Source organism: Carassius gibelio, chromosome B4 (assembly GCF_023724105.1).
Source record: "Carassius gibelio isolate Cgi1373 ecotype wild population from Czech Republic chromosome B4, carGib1.2-hapl.c, whole genome shotgun sequence".
Lineage (NCBI taxonomy): Eukaryota > Metazoa > Chordata > Actinopteri > Cypriniformes > Cyprinidae > Carassius > Carassius gibelio.
This window is the reverse complement of record NC_068399.1, coordinates 22,321,216-22,336,809: the sequence shown is the minus strand read 5'-3', so window position 1 is coordinate 22,336,809 and position 15,594 is coordinate 22,321,216. Positions and strand designations below refer to the sequence as shown.

Below are 15,594 nucleotides of genomic sequence, written 5' to 3'. Positions count from 1 at the left end.
GACGACGTTCATTCACACATGCACACACGTCTTTAGGACACAGATTCATAACTTTCTGTGTGCTCCTTCATCACAAACACATGCACATTAGCATGAAAGCTAACGCTTGTGTTTTACTCAATGAACCAAGCAGGGCTTTAAAGGGGGACAAAGGTTACGAAAATACGCAATACACAGAGGCAGCATACAAAAACACACACGTACATAGAACGATCAGGGCCAGATACTGACGCACTTGTAACCTTCCAACCCATGTCACCAAGACGTTCACAACAACTCATCCAAAAATAAATAAATAGATAGATAAATAGTCAAAAAAAAGGAATGTGATCAATATAGAAGTCAATATGAGGCAGGTTAAGAGGCTCTCCCTGTGCAAAAAGTACAGATTAACCAGGCTCCCAGCAGTTTAAAAGCCTTTTAATTATGATAAGTCACGAGACATCAATCAAATCGATTACAGCAGAGAGAATGGAGTCGGAAATATAGAGAGCCTTTGAGCAGATTAGCACCAAAGCACCAGCGATTACTACTTCCTATGATCATCATCATCATCAGAATCAGCCATGACAAGAAAAAAAAATACTTTTTTACAGTTACGAACACCAATTCCAGCCCGTTTTAAGATAAATGAACAGTATAATGCGAATGCGCAGAAAGGTATCAAGTAAATTCAGGTTTTTTGGTCGGTTCTCTGCCTTTCTGGAGCCATTTGAAAGCAAGCTGTCCTATAACATACATCACATATTGGGAGAGTTTGGCCTGGATACCTAGCTGGGATTGAGTTTTTGAAGTTTAAGTAGGATTTTTGGGATTACTTCTGCTATTTTAATCCTCTGACATGTACTTTGATGTCACACAGCATTCCCCGACATCCACAGACCCCCAAAAGGCATGGAACTTTTCTGAAAGGTTTCAATTAAATTGGTCGTTTTTACAGGTACTTTTCCCGCGCCTGTTGGGTATTTTTGGTGTGTGTATCCACCCACGTATTCAGACATGATTATTATAACAAAAGGGAATTCTTAAAATACATGACACGGTTGGAAGAGTGCTTCTGGAAGGCCATTTTCCCGAAAGACTTGGAAAGCCTGCTCCTCAAATTTTGGTAGAACTAGAGTCTTTAATTAGAGTCACAAGAATGAGTTTGAGAATTACTTAAGCAACGCCAGTCAACGTGTGTTAAGAAAAAATGTAAGGGCATTTATGATATTAAGAATTGGTCAATTTGCTAAAAATACTGCTTGTGTACATACAATGAAAGTGAACGGGGTCCAAAACCAACTTAAGTTCCCTTTGACTCACATTGTATGGACATTTTTCAAAATATCTTCTTTTGTGTTCCACAGAATGACAAAGACACACCAGTTTGGAACTTTGAGTAAATCATGACGAAATGCTTTTTTTTTTTTATATATATATATAATATTTTTTTTTAAAGTGTTTTGGCAATCAAAATGGTTTTCAAGCAGCCCTTAAGCTAGTTTAAGGCTCTATTATGGAGCTGTAACCTTGGTTATGGGTATTTATAGATGAGTTATGACCATCATTTAGAATTGCTCCAAAAAGTCTTGCTTCTGTTTATAAAATGCAGCAAAGCTCAGCAGGAGTTGAAACTGAGACCTTGTGGATTACAACTCATTCTCGTGACTTTATAAACCACGTGAAGTGTAATTTTTCAGGCGCCAGACCCTCAAAGCACACGTAGAAGCAACAATGTGTTAATCCGGATTCAGCTGCGATTGCTACTGTATTGTTATGTGGGTTCAACCAAGGGACAACTGTGTTTATAAATTCAGACAATTCACCATTGTCTAAAACCCAACATTTAAACCCAAAGTTGCAGTAGCTATTCAAGGGTACAAGGTATCAGATGGTGGTCGCGCACCACCTCCGAAGCCTGCTTTCTTCTTAAAAGTCTTCTGGAGACACAAGGTGAGAGGGTTCAGAGTTTTTTTTGGAACACATGAGCCTCACATTGACAGAAATCCAATCCCACACCTTGCTGAAATCCACATTAAAGGCTCAGGCGGTTTGATCAGTGGTGTAGAAGTTAACAGCCTTAGATGAGTCGGGACGTGATGCGGAATAATCTCTTATCTGAAGATTTAATGACAATATGAAAATAAAGAATCAGTTTGAGTACCGAAAAATGGGAGGCTAGGGTCAAAGTGTTTCAATTCAAAATTCGCCATCAAGTAACAAGAGGTCCTTTCTGTCCAAAAAGGCACAGTATACACTCCAGAAAACCAGGGCAGAGAGGAGGAAAGAGTACTACAGCAGTATCCTATTGCAATAAAATAAACAAACACCAGGACAGATATGTGTAACGCTGTTTTCTTGGTCTTAGTTTTAGCCGGACGCCCCTCTATCTTCATCCATAGCTGTGTGGACTGCGTGGGTTAATGGGCGACTCTTGGCGTCCGCTTTGCCCGACCAGTTGATAAAGGCGATGACTGAGGTTTTGCACCTGGCAGGTACCGAGGACACATCCGACGCGCTTCAGTTGGCCGTGATGATGGTTGTGGTGGCCTTTTGAGTGCACATGGCGACGACCTCTGTGTCTAGGGTTCTCTCCTGTTTCGGTGGACTCTCCTGCTCTTGGTTGACCAATGGGGAGTTGGTTTCTTGTTGGGTCTGAAGGTGGAGATTTGGAGAGAATGGCCCTCCATAGAATGGTGCGGTCGATGGAGATGCCATGGTCGGTGTTTGGGCTCTCAGTAACATCTGCGGAGATGCTGTTTTCCTCTCTTAGCTGATGGAGTCTTGTCATGAAGTCCGACCTGCAATGAGACAGAAAAGGGACTTATAAATGCACTTGCTCAGGTTTGAACAGGAAGTAATATGTTGTTTCACTGCACTCTGGAATACTTGATTCTGATTGGGCAATTTGAAACATATTTGATCCATTTCTGTTGTCAAATATTTTAATGCTAAAAAAACACTTTTATAAATCGGTTATAATCTCTCCATTTTCTTCTAATGAAGAATAGCTATCACAGCTTAACACGTAAAAAAAATGTTTGATTTTAATAGTTATGAATGCAAGTTATTTTATAAATAATTGTATAAGTAATATAATTTATTTAACTTATCAATATATCAATTCCTATAAGGGCTTAAAAATATATGTGTAAACATTATATCATTTCATACATAATTTATAATTAATATAATTGATTTACTTTTTGTTAAATTAATTAATTTGATTATTTATGATTTATTAATAAATATTAAATTGCACCTTACACTTTTCTATTTATTTTGCTATGGACGAATACTGGTTGCAAAAATGTAAGGTATAAAACTATAAAAAAATAATAGCACATTTCATTGTGAAATTGGGTTTATGCAACTATTTACTGCAAGTTTGGCTTGATCCAACATGTAGCATCATTTACTGCAGATACTAAATGTGCAGTTTGGTCAACCGTGCAAACATTTACTGCAGCCACTGACTCCTTGTAAAACCGTGTACGGCAAACACACTTGATTTACTCTGGTTTTGCTATAATGGCCGAGGCCACCTGCTCTCTGTTTGATTATCACACACTGGACACTGAGATCCTTGCTTTTTGCACAGATTTTGCTCTTAGAATTAGCAAGCAGCAAGTCATGGCAGGTGCATGCTAAGACAGAGGCAATATTTTGACTTGTGAAGGACACCGTTCCCTGCATTTTTACGCTTTTATTACATGCATTTTTGTACTTTTATTTCCAAATGATCTTAAAAATCTGCCATAAGCATTACTATAAAAGAACAAACCATTTCTACAAAACCTCTAAAGCTGAAATTTGAGAAATGACAGGGTGTATAGCTGAGTTGGAGCACACCATCTAATCTCACGGTATCATGCTAAACTTAGCGAGAAAAGCATGCTGAGTAATGCTGACATCGCCAGACATGTCTTTGACATTTTTTGCTTGCACACTCTTGAAAGTTTACAAAACTCAGCTTTCCAGATATATCACTTAGACTTGCAATTTTTGTGTAAATGTTTAACATTAGACCTTTTATTATTTACTTTATATTGTTTTTAAGCACTTTATTCTTAATATAATATTGTTATATTATTTACCTATATTTTTTGTAGGAATTTTCTTCTCTTTTCTTCTTCTTTCCCTCAGAAAGTTTACTTTCTCAGTGCACAAACTACATGCACCCGGCTAGTTTTTTCCATTGCATTGTGGTCAACCAAAATACCACCTTTTTAAAATATAATGATTATCTGCCCAAAGTGGCCTGGGTGAATAGTAATTTTCCCTCTGTTTCAATGTATGCCATGCCACTGGTCTAATATGTCATGCAGTATTTCAATTTTTGCGTATTCAGTCTCCACACCTCTGAAAACGTCTCAGGGGCTTCACATAATCAAAGCTAGATTCTCTTTGAGCTCAATCCAACTATGACTTCATCCGTTTAACCTTCCACCTCTTCTGAAACCCCATTATCACACCTCAGTATTTCTCAAATCCTTGAAAACATCTGATATTCGACCCTGTCTCGTGGCTTATACTAAATGCACTCACATTTCTATACTTGAAGAACTTTAAACATCCATGGAACTTTCAATTGCACAAAAGGTTCTTTATAGGTTCTTCAAATTATTCAAATTTTAGAACTGCTCCACTAAAGGTTCTTTGAGGAAACCAAAATGTTTTTTTCTAACTGCTGCTTTGTGATTTTAGGGTTTTCTAGACCTACAGAGATTTCTGCTTTATTCTAGAAATGTCCTGTTTATCCATCCCATTGTGTTCCATTTGTTAGATGGTGAATAAACTTGAGCAGGGCTGAAACCTAACATATAGTTGAGCAGACGTGCTAATTAAAAATCTCACTTGCTGACATTTACCTAACAGACCACAATGAAATGGGATCTGTGATTCTGGGGTATTTGTAGTCTGAGCATAGTGTGCAGTCAGGAAAATTAGCACCTGGACCTCAAAATTCAACGTATCGTGGTATAAAGGTGGTAATCAAGTTTGCAATACACTGAATAGCTGAGGCACTCAGAAACCATGTCAAATCTCCATCAAATGAGCGAATATCAACCTGAACACCTTTGGAGGTGGACTTTACATCTTGAGTGATTTCATCTTTTGTAATGCAACATGTTCATTGCTCATTTCTGCCACTGGCTGCAAACCTCTTGTCTGGCTTGGTGCTGGCAGACTGCCACCAAAACCCTGTGATGCCTTGTGGGAACAATTTCTTTGTGGGAAAACAAGGAGATTTGATATTTGATTGTGGTTTATTCTGTAATCCTCCACTGAGAGAGGCAGGTCAGATCAATGCAGTATTATTGTTGATTCTTGCCGTAAGCCCGTGATTTTTACACCTCTCTGAAACTGGTCATGGCTGTTTGTGAATTGGTCATAAGCGGGTTATATTTAGCCACAGAGAAGAAGTAATTATTGTACCTGTGCTCTTAAATGGATTACGTGACCATAAGTCAAAGCAAGTGACCTTCTCCAGTTACTGAAATATATATCCTTTTAGATATGGCACATAAAGTAGATTTTATGCTCAGGTACAGTACAATAAAAATGAATGCGATGCACCCAAAAATATATTATAGAATTTAAAAAAATAGATTTATATAATTCAATGTCATTTGTTTTATTTGTTTAACCATCTAAATAATGCTTATTTAATGTTAAAAATATAAAATAAAAATATTTTTTATTATATGTTGAAGTGCCATAATAATACTAATATGCTACATATACAACTCTGATAATCTACTTTCAATAAATGGGTGGTGAGGGTGGAGATCGATAGAAATCTAATTGTAAAAGGCTGTCTGTTGAGACAGCTGAGACAGCTAGTTATTTGAGTAATTAAATTGACCAACGTTAGATTAGTTCATGAAACCAAAGAAAATGACCCTTGTCCTCTAAACCACCTTAAACTTGCTCCATATAAAATGTGAAATACTTGACTGTTGAATATAGACCGGAGAAACAGCACTTTAAGGGTTAAACTGTGAATTAATTGACTAGTGAATTAGCGATTTGAGCCTGTCAATGGTTAGCGTATAGCGGTAACTAAGGGCAATTTCAAATCCTTTCTCGTCTTGTGTTTGTTTTTATGGTTTTTATGGTTTCAGTTCCGAGTGGAAACATGCCGCTTGAGGATGAGGAGAAAGGAATTCTGGTCTTAGTTACTAATCCACTACGGAATTCTGCCTGATGGATGAGTTTTCCCTCTCGCTGCTATCAATAATGACCAAGCAGCGTGGTGTAAAATGTGAATGTTTATGTTGTAAACGGAGGACTGCATAACTCAAGACCAAACATGACCGGCCCAGATTCCCATTGAGTGTGAACCAGTGCAGCACAGAAAAAGTGAACTTTGGGACCTGTTTCCTCCAACTTAACTGAGAGCAGATCTGATGCTCTGTAATAGACAGCAACATCAACGTCCTTTAAATCTTCTTTATTGATGATTATAAAGAGGATAAAAAGTCAGTAATTTATACCAAGAGCCTCATATATCCTCTCTAACACAGCGCTGAACCAAACAACCATTTCGGGCATGGAATGCAGACAATACCACAAATAAGCATCCTTGTTACGGCTGCTGTTTTGAAATATACATTTGACTTGTTACTTGGCTTTTCTATGCATATTCTCTCACAAACTAAACCTCAAGATATTATGTAAGGGAGAAAACTAGGTTATGTTGTGCATAGCTATTCTCAGAAACCCGTTTCCTTCCAAAAAAAAGAGAGAGAGTTTAAACCACTAGAACAGGCCATGTTCGATTCAGGGACAGCATGTCAAAGCATGTCAAACAATAAAAATCCCTGGCTGGTATCGCAAAGGTTGCTGTACGTTCTGTGTACATGGACGCTTATCGAACACTAAGTGAGTCCATGCAAAGAACCCAAAGTTCTCCAAGAAGAATTAGGACACAACTGAGAGATATCGAAAGGTCAAAGAAAAACAGATAGACCAGATAGGGACTATTTAATAATGCTTTTATCAGTCTTTTTGGAGATTCAATCCACTTTTGCATGCAGAAGAGAAGCATCTCATGACAAGGGGGTAAGTAAATGATGACAGAAGTTTCATTTTTTGGTGAACTGTCTCTTTAAAGCCACCCGACCTTATTACAGTAATCAGAAACTGCTTAACAGAACAGTATTTATCAGTTGTTTATTGTCACTGTATAACTGTAAATCAGACGTCTCTGACTCAATATCAGTCTAATGTCCTCACCAAATATTGCAAAGCCCAGCAGAAAAGCATGCAGCTTGCATGTGCCACAATTAGATCAAGGGGATATGAAGCCTATCCTTTACATTTTGGTTTGATGCATGAGGCATTATGAGGTTTAATGAGCTGCTATGTAGGCAAGATTAAGTTCTGAGAAAAAAGTATCCATTAAACTTATGGGATACAATTTTCTAGTGCAGCCGTTCAGAGCTTGAATTATCAGTTTTTGTTCGTCTGTTCGTCCTAATATTGTGAAGAGAGACAAGATGAAGAGAAATGCTCAGCTCAGCACAGCAGGTGTCAGCCAGAAGAGGGCACACACAGACACTCATGCTCAGCACTTCATTCCTTTTGAGTGCAGTCATCAGTCGTCAGCCAGCAGTAATGACTTGACAAAGAATGTCATTGCTTTATTACGTTTAAATTGCAGTTTTCAAGAATAACTTCTCAATATACTATTTCAGGAATTTGAAGGCCAATCAAATGAGCATTTGGGAAAAAAGTGCCTGATAACATACTCCCACTGTAAACTATCCCTTTGTCAGATTTGTTGAATATTTAATTATACTTTTGAATCAGGCTGTTTCTTATTCGACTAACCTTGACTCAGAAATGACGCAAGCACTTATCACAAAAACAACAAAAAAACAGATTGTACATTCATTTGTGTCACTTCAGATGGCATGGCGGTAACAATTAAGTATTCTGTTAATCACATGATATGCACCTCTTTTGGGAAATGACTAATGACTTGTTTTGTGAGGTTAGGAGCCAAAAAGTGCATGATGCAATGAAGTTCACCACTTACCTTATGTAAAATGGAACATTGTATACATTGTATACATTTGTGTTGTTTTACTATTAAAACAATGATTACAAGTATAAAACATTGTTATTTACAATACACAGCATGTTTTTTTTATCATAATTTTAGGGGGGATAACCTTTAAATAAATCCCCCTCTCCCCCCGGGATTTATCCCTATGTGAATTTCCCAATAAAGGTTTAGGAAAGTTACTGAGAGTGTGTTTTATAATAAATGGGAAACTACGACAGTAAAAAAGTTCCTCAATAAAATCCAAAACTTTGAAGCTTCTCTCATTATCAGGAAAAACAGGGGAAAAGGAAATGAAAATCAAATCCAATAATAAACTACTTTCATTTAATGTAATAATACTTTGAAATCTATTTTTCATAATGTTTCTCAGTTCCTTTTTCAGAATAAGGCGCTTTGGGCTTCCCCACTGATAAAACATTTTACTACTGGAATATATATGTGTGTGTGTATATATATATATATATATATATATATATATATATATATATATATATATATATATATAATAGCATAATATAGTAATACATAATGGTATGCCCTTTAAATATTATATTTATGTATTTCTTTTTCATATTTCTATTGATGGAGGTTTAACACGTCACCTTTCAGAGGCGCAAACTTCAATGAAACCGCTCTGGTCATGTGATTCTTTACACCAGCATTCAATGTGCATTCAGTTAGTTACAAATATAAAGCAATCTTTGTATATGAATGTATATTAATTACTTATTTGATAAGCTTTTTTTTATAATGGACTGTATGTTTATATATTCTAAATATTATCACTGAACAAGTTTGGTTTTCTAAAAAGGCCGGCCGGCAGTCAACTGTGAATGGTGGGATGCGTGCGTTTAAACAGTCACGTCTACCACCCTGACTGACCTCGTTCACTTCAACCAGTATCCGTCGCGACATAACATCGTCTCTTTGTGTTTCAATCTCCTTTTGTATATAATACAACATCCCTGGTGCAAGTCTACTTCGAAATGTTGATGAAAACTGCAGTTAAGTTTGTCTTTCATCATGTGTGTTTAACTTTTTGAAGGAGCAAAGACAATTTTGCGCGTTTGACTCTTTTAGCGAATCGGTTCTTTTGAATGATCCGTTTTAAAGATTCACCGGCAAGGCTAAAATACTTAGTTGCTGTTTATGAAAGTGTCTTTATTTTTAATTTCATGTGCTCTTACTCAGTTCATAAAAACAAAACATCCTTATAATTTACATTTATAATACAAATATAAAAAATAAGGTTTTACTATTCTTAATATGCTATTTATATAGGCCTTAATTTACATGCAAAATCAGTTTGTCATTGCAACATTTCTCAAAAATGTACGTAGCTTTTCGAAATGTAACGAAAAGGAACGGTTTTCGGTTTAAGTCAGTGATTTGATGACTCGAGAACAGCTCAGTCTGATTCGCTCAGACCGGTTTAGTAAACTGGTTCAGCGGATTTATTAGAAAGATTCGACTCAAAAGAACGGCTCCTTTAATAGTAGGCTACAGCGCAGCCGTTCATTCATTCTTCATCGCTTCTTTAATTACTTCACAACAGAAGTCTGCCCATATAGCTTACCTACATAGGCTACTATACTAAACATCCAAAACAAAAGTTAAATGGTCCGACAATCATATTTTAGATAGGCTATTTAAAAAGCAGATTCCTACCTGTTTCTCACCGGTTGAGCCAGCAAATGTGAGGAGAGCAGGCTGATGCAATACACAAAAACCGGGAAAAGCGCTCTCATCGTGGACGAATAATGTTCACACGCCCCCTTGAGCAGGAGGGTGCTTCCAATGCACCTGGACAATATTGAATTTCCAGCAACTGAAACTACCAAGTCAGACTAAAAGTCCAACTTCAGGGTTTTGTGGTGTTTCAACTGTTCCTGAAATGAAAGGGAGGAAAATATTAATTGATGCCTACTAGATTTTTTTTTTTCTCCACGCGCAAATGAAAAACACATTAGTAGCCTACTGCAACCATTTGCTGTTCATATCTGTAGTAATGCCAGCTGCATTTAATAGTTATATGATTAAAGTTAAAGGGTTAATGTCATGCACAGAGTAAGCTGTATTAGTGCATCAGCTCTAATTAGTTGCTAACTAATTATTACAGCCTACTCCTTTTCTTAGTTCCGTTTTAAAACTCGTTCTGAGTATATTTTATTTAAGTGCATCATATATATAGCCTATAAATAAACGTTACTGACCTTTATCTCAGGTGAAGATCTAATGCCACGCGCAAAAGTGTCTCGAGAATTTTCCCACGGGGGCGCACGCGCTCGCCAAGATCTATCTGCGCTTGTGAAGTCTGAGGTTCTTCTGACATTGACGCGTTTAAATATGGACTGGGCGGGACATTTTCCAAAGGTGTGTCGAATGATATAAGGGCAAACTCGATTGGTGTCAAACACAGCTGTTCCCCTATTTCTTAAACGTGTAACTTTGCCTGATATTGAATTTCAAGGACTGCTTGTAACATGCAGGCTATTAGATGTTGGCTTGAATATGACTTTTGACTATGTCTTTATAAGAGAAGCAATAGCTTTTGCATTGTTACACATTGTGATCAATAACAAAAGGCAAGCTTTAAATAGTACCAATAAAATAACTTACAAGCATTTTCACCTCCTTTTACTAATTCTCAGGAAACCCCTTCTCTCTTCTTATCTCTCAGCATTAGTGTGTGTGCAGAGGGGATAAGGATGCTAAGACTGGTTGACTTCCCCAGAAACTCAGGAGGGCAGGACGCACCCTGCCACGTCTGTAATCAATGTGCATTTGGGTGATAATTGATTTGATAGAAATTCTCTTTCAATAAGTCCTAAATGTACTTACTATATAAAGAATAGTCTTCTTGTGTGGAGTTTGAATGGGCTGTAGTTTTATTCTTATTTAATATGCATATTTTCACTGTAAACCCCAGAATATGTTTAGTGACATTTTCTTAAATCGGCATGTCATTATCTGTATGATTTACTATTTATTTTTCTTTTTTTTTTGTATCTCTCATTCATGGTCATGGTGCAGTTTTAAAGCTGGTTTTGCATTTGACAAACAAACATTGTACTTCAAGTTGTGGTATCTCTCTTTTTCCTTGAAAAATCTAAATATCACAAGCTCAGTTCAGTTTTTAAATGATTTTTTTAATCCCATGTTTAAGCAACAATTGTGCCATCAATAACAAATAAAGAAAACATTTAAAGGGATTTCCAGATATCATAATGCTGGGTAAAATCTAAAAATAAAATTGAAATGGATAGTTTACACTATTCTTCTCAATCTCTTTCTTTTATTCTTAGAAATGTCCCACAGCTCCGTAGTTGGACAATATCACTTATTCAGGTCAGTTAAAGGTTTATTTATTAAAGTTTTTTTTTCAGTAGTAGTTTTAAATGAGCAAATATGTTTTATATGAATTGGTCTGCTATTAGAAAATTCAGCAAGTGAAGTGTGTAATGAACCGAGGTGATTGATTAATGAAGTAATTCTTAGACACCTGCAGGATGTACGTGTCTAGGAATTAAGCGTTTTGGCAAGTGTTTCCATTTACATAATCCTGAAAACCCATGTGACAACAGAACTGTTAACTGGAGCAAAATTTCAGACAAGGGCAATTGGTTTCGCCTTTGTACCAATTAGTTTTCACGAGTAACTACACTCCACATCCAATGAATCTGGCCCAGACCGAAACACAAGCCGTCTGTTAAGCTGCGGTGGTTTTCTGAAAACATATGATAATGCTTTCAGTCGGAATTAGATAAAAAGCTTCCCGCATGAATAATGAGTTTTAATAAATATAGGAGGCCATATAATTGGAAAAAAACAATTTAATTAGGAAAAATAGAGAAACAGGACAATAGGCTTATTCTACGAAAAGAATGACATGCAATGTGTACAAAAGAATAAGGTCACACATGAGCTTGGGCCTCCCAAATACTAAATCAACACACTACAATGTGTGCAATGTGTAAATAGGTGTAGAAATTATGTCATTAATCTAATAATGACAGATAGATAGATAGATAGATAGATAGATAGATAGATAGATAGATAGATAGATTAGTATTAGTAAGCTGTTGTCTCGTGTTTGCTGCCCTCTAGTGGACATTACTATAACTAAACTGAATAAAGATCATCAACACAATGAAAGATTTTTGAGGTTCAAAAGAGAAATTTATAGTGGACTAGATCTCCCAGGGAAAAATTCTCATCACGTGCAAAGTGCACATTAACAGTGTGTCTTAAACACTTCAAACACAAAAACAAACCTCTCCAAGATGGAGAAATATCAGGGACATCACCCTGTGGGATGAAATGGTAAATCCTTGTGTTAAATCAAGATGAAAACATGCTTGTTCCCACTGAGCTCGTTTCCCTCGCATGTTTACGTTGGCTCATCGTGACGTTGGAGAACACAACTGGTTTGTTATGGCTCACAGTCAAGTTTTTTACACGGCTGTGATGGACAGTGGGGGTCATGTTTGTTTTACAGCGCTTCTGTTTCTGTTCTGTTACTATATTACCCATGAGTCAGTGCGCTTGTGTGTCTGTATGCTTACATTTACACGTAACGGTGGATCTGTGTGTGGGAATGGCAGTCTGAGCGGTTGTATTCGGGTGTGACTGCATGGGGAACAATGGATGTATGTTTACAAAAATAGGTTCTATGAATGAAGACAAAGACACGAGTCTGTGTGCTAGTGGATCAAATAGCTGGCTGTTATAAAAGATGAATGAATGCTGGTTCATCATCAGACACCGACAGCCAAGTATGTTTCATCTTGTCATTTCATCATCCTCACATGACTCATTGTTATATGTTATATATGCCACTGAACAGGGTTAATCTGGCTGACCCTGGTCACATTCTTCATTATTTTTATTAGACTTTCATTTAGTTCATTAGCAGCATAAGCCACATTTTATCAAAGTACAGTACTTCATTATGAGAGCGATTGTTTTGGATAAAATATGGTCAATATTCAATATAATAACTGTCATAAAAATGTCAATATCAACATGAAATGGAAATAGGAATACATTTTATTTTATACTTAAAATAAGTATAAAATAAGCAATTAACAAGATTATAGGGCTGTCAATTTAACTGTGTTTTTTAATGATTTATATAGATTTTTAAGAATATATACAGAGGAAAAGAAAACATTAAAAAAACAACAGAACAATACTTTTATGCAAAGTATTTAGGCATTGTCTGTTTCTTAATGCAAATTTGGTCAAATGTCATTTCCTTTCCATCTCACATGAATTTTATCAGGATGTTTCATGTTTTATGTTTGAAGTTAAAACACAAATGTAAGGAACTCCAAAAGTTTAGTTTTTTTTACAGAACAACAAATTACATGCCCATGTATATTTATAATGTACCATTCACTGAAATACTCTTATAATAAAATAATGTCAACTAAAATTTATAGTTAATTGCCATTTATTTATACAGTGCAATAAGCTGGTTTAGTGCAAAATAAACATTTCAGTAATTCAATAATTAAAAAAAAAAAGAAATAAAAATATTTTTGATATGTGAAATGTATTTTTATATTATTTTGTATATTAATTTAATATTTTAAAAACACTTCAACACATTATGCCTTTTTCAGATGCATAATATTCTAATATAATGTGTCTTTATATAATTGCATATATTTTATACAAATTGTTAATATTTTTATGTTAAATATATATTCACATTATTTAATATAGAGTATATATTATTCTTTTATATAAAAATACATTAGAATTAATTGAAAAAAGAATGAAAAACACATTAATTCATAATGAAAAGCCTCTAATTAAGATAATAAATATTATATTCATAATTTAACTTTTTCACAAGTGAAAAGCAGGAGCCTCCAAAACACCTTTTTTTTTTAATGATCAAGATTAGCAGGGTTTTCCTCACAGTTCATAAAGAGTGCTTTAAGATGACCTATGATTTCTGAGCCAAGAGACCTCTTCCTGTCTATTGGTTTGTTGACAGGATGTCACATGGTTTGCAAATCCGGCCAAACAGCTCTGCTTTATATTCTTCCATTAGATTACATTTCATGCGATGGCGGCCCAGACACCTTTACACACACAGACAGAGCACTACCTTTAGAAACGTGCCTACACATTTGCCCTTCCTGTCACATGGCTCCAACCAAAGCAGCTAACGGCTCTTCCTGTCATCTTCTTATTTGTCCCTTTTCTATTTCATAAGATTATTTCTAAGCTTCTGTTATGAGAAAATACTTTCTTCATTCACATAGAAATCTTCTGCAGTATTGAGGTAGATTTCAAGCTTCTCGGTATGGATGAATAATTCAAGATTCAAGATTTTCTTATTCGTCACATACACAATGATATAGAGCATTTATAACCAGCAGTGAAATGTAAGTGAAATGTGAGAATAATAACCTCAAATAACCCACAATGCACCTTTCTTGCAGACACACAGGTGCAGCGGTTGCCCTTTTGGCTTGCAAATGTAATCAGCTTTCTTTTGGGAACTGGATATGGAGGTGCACAGCTGCATGAAGACTTCACGAATGTTCATGTCCACTTAGGGAATCCACTTTCCACAGTTTTTCTATTTTTTCTTTTTTAATTAATTTGGTCATTTTTGTTAAAATGTTTGGGTTGTCACAAAACGGAGGGCTAAAGTGTCATGTGATCCACTTGACCCGGTGAAAGCATGACTCGTTTGACTGGTGAACCTGACCTCAACATCTGAAAAATTGCTAGAAAAATATTATAAAAATATATTAATTATTTAAAAAAATATTAGGGCTAGGCAAGTTAATGCATTATTATCACGTTAACACATTAATTGATTAACGCCGATATTAATTTTATCGCTTGTTAACGCAGTTTTTTTATTATTATTATGAATAAAAAACACTCACAAGTCTCTACCTGCCCATCAAGTGTTTTCCCGCGCCGCACTCTGATGCGATGGGTCCCACGATCGTGCAGGTCTCTAATCGGAAGATGCCTGTGATAATGTTATGATCGAAGCTCTGGAGCAAACTATAAAATATTTTCTATAAAAACTTTAATGTCCCGGCAGTGGCAAATAACTTGTTTTATATTTAATTTAAGTACATAAATGTAATAAGTTAAGATTTACAAAAAATATTTTAACTGCTACTCTGTAAAAGGAATACTGCTGTAAAAAAACACCTTATTTGTTTCACCAAATGTTATTGCACTTTTGTTTATATAGCAGTACTTCTAAATGAAAAAAGTGCACAATACACTATACTTTTGAATGCATTATTAGTTTTGTGCATAAGAATGTGATTAATTGCGATTAATCGCAGACAATCATGTGATTAATCGTGATTAAAAAAAAATTGTTGCCCAGCACTAAAAAATATCTATAAAATATGTTCTAAATACATTTTAAATAATGCTACAGACTGTCTGGAATTTTCCTTAGATATTCGCAAATAGTTTATTACTAGCTAAATTGAGAGTCATTGGCAGGCTGACAGTATAACACAGCTGTGAATGTTTTTAATTCT

The 15,594-nt window shown here is 35.6% G+C and overlaps 1 protein-coding gene across 1 annotated transcript; it reads right to left on the bottom strand.

The window, feature by feature from the left end:
• Positions 1 to 1,425: 1,425 nt before the first annotated feature.
• adm2a (adrenomedullin 2a) lies at positions 1,426 to 10,440 on the bottom strand. The gene is made up of 3 exons (XM_052555042.1): positions 10,273 to 10,440; positions 9,728 to 9,948; positions 1,426 to 2,783 (listed from the first exon to the last, which is right to left on the bottom strand). Exons 2-3 carry the CDS (start codon positions 9,805 to 9,807, stop codon positions 2,375 to 2,377), a joined length of 489 nt encoding a protein of 162 aa, XP_052411002.1. The 5' UTR covers positions 9,808 to 9,948; positions 10,273 to 10,440; the 3' UTR covers positions 1,426 to 2,374.
• Between the last annotated feature and the right edge of the window lie 5,154 nt (positions 10,441 to 15,594).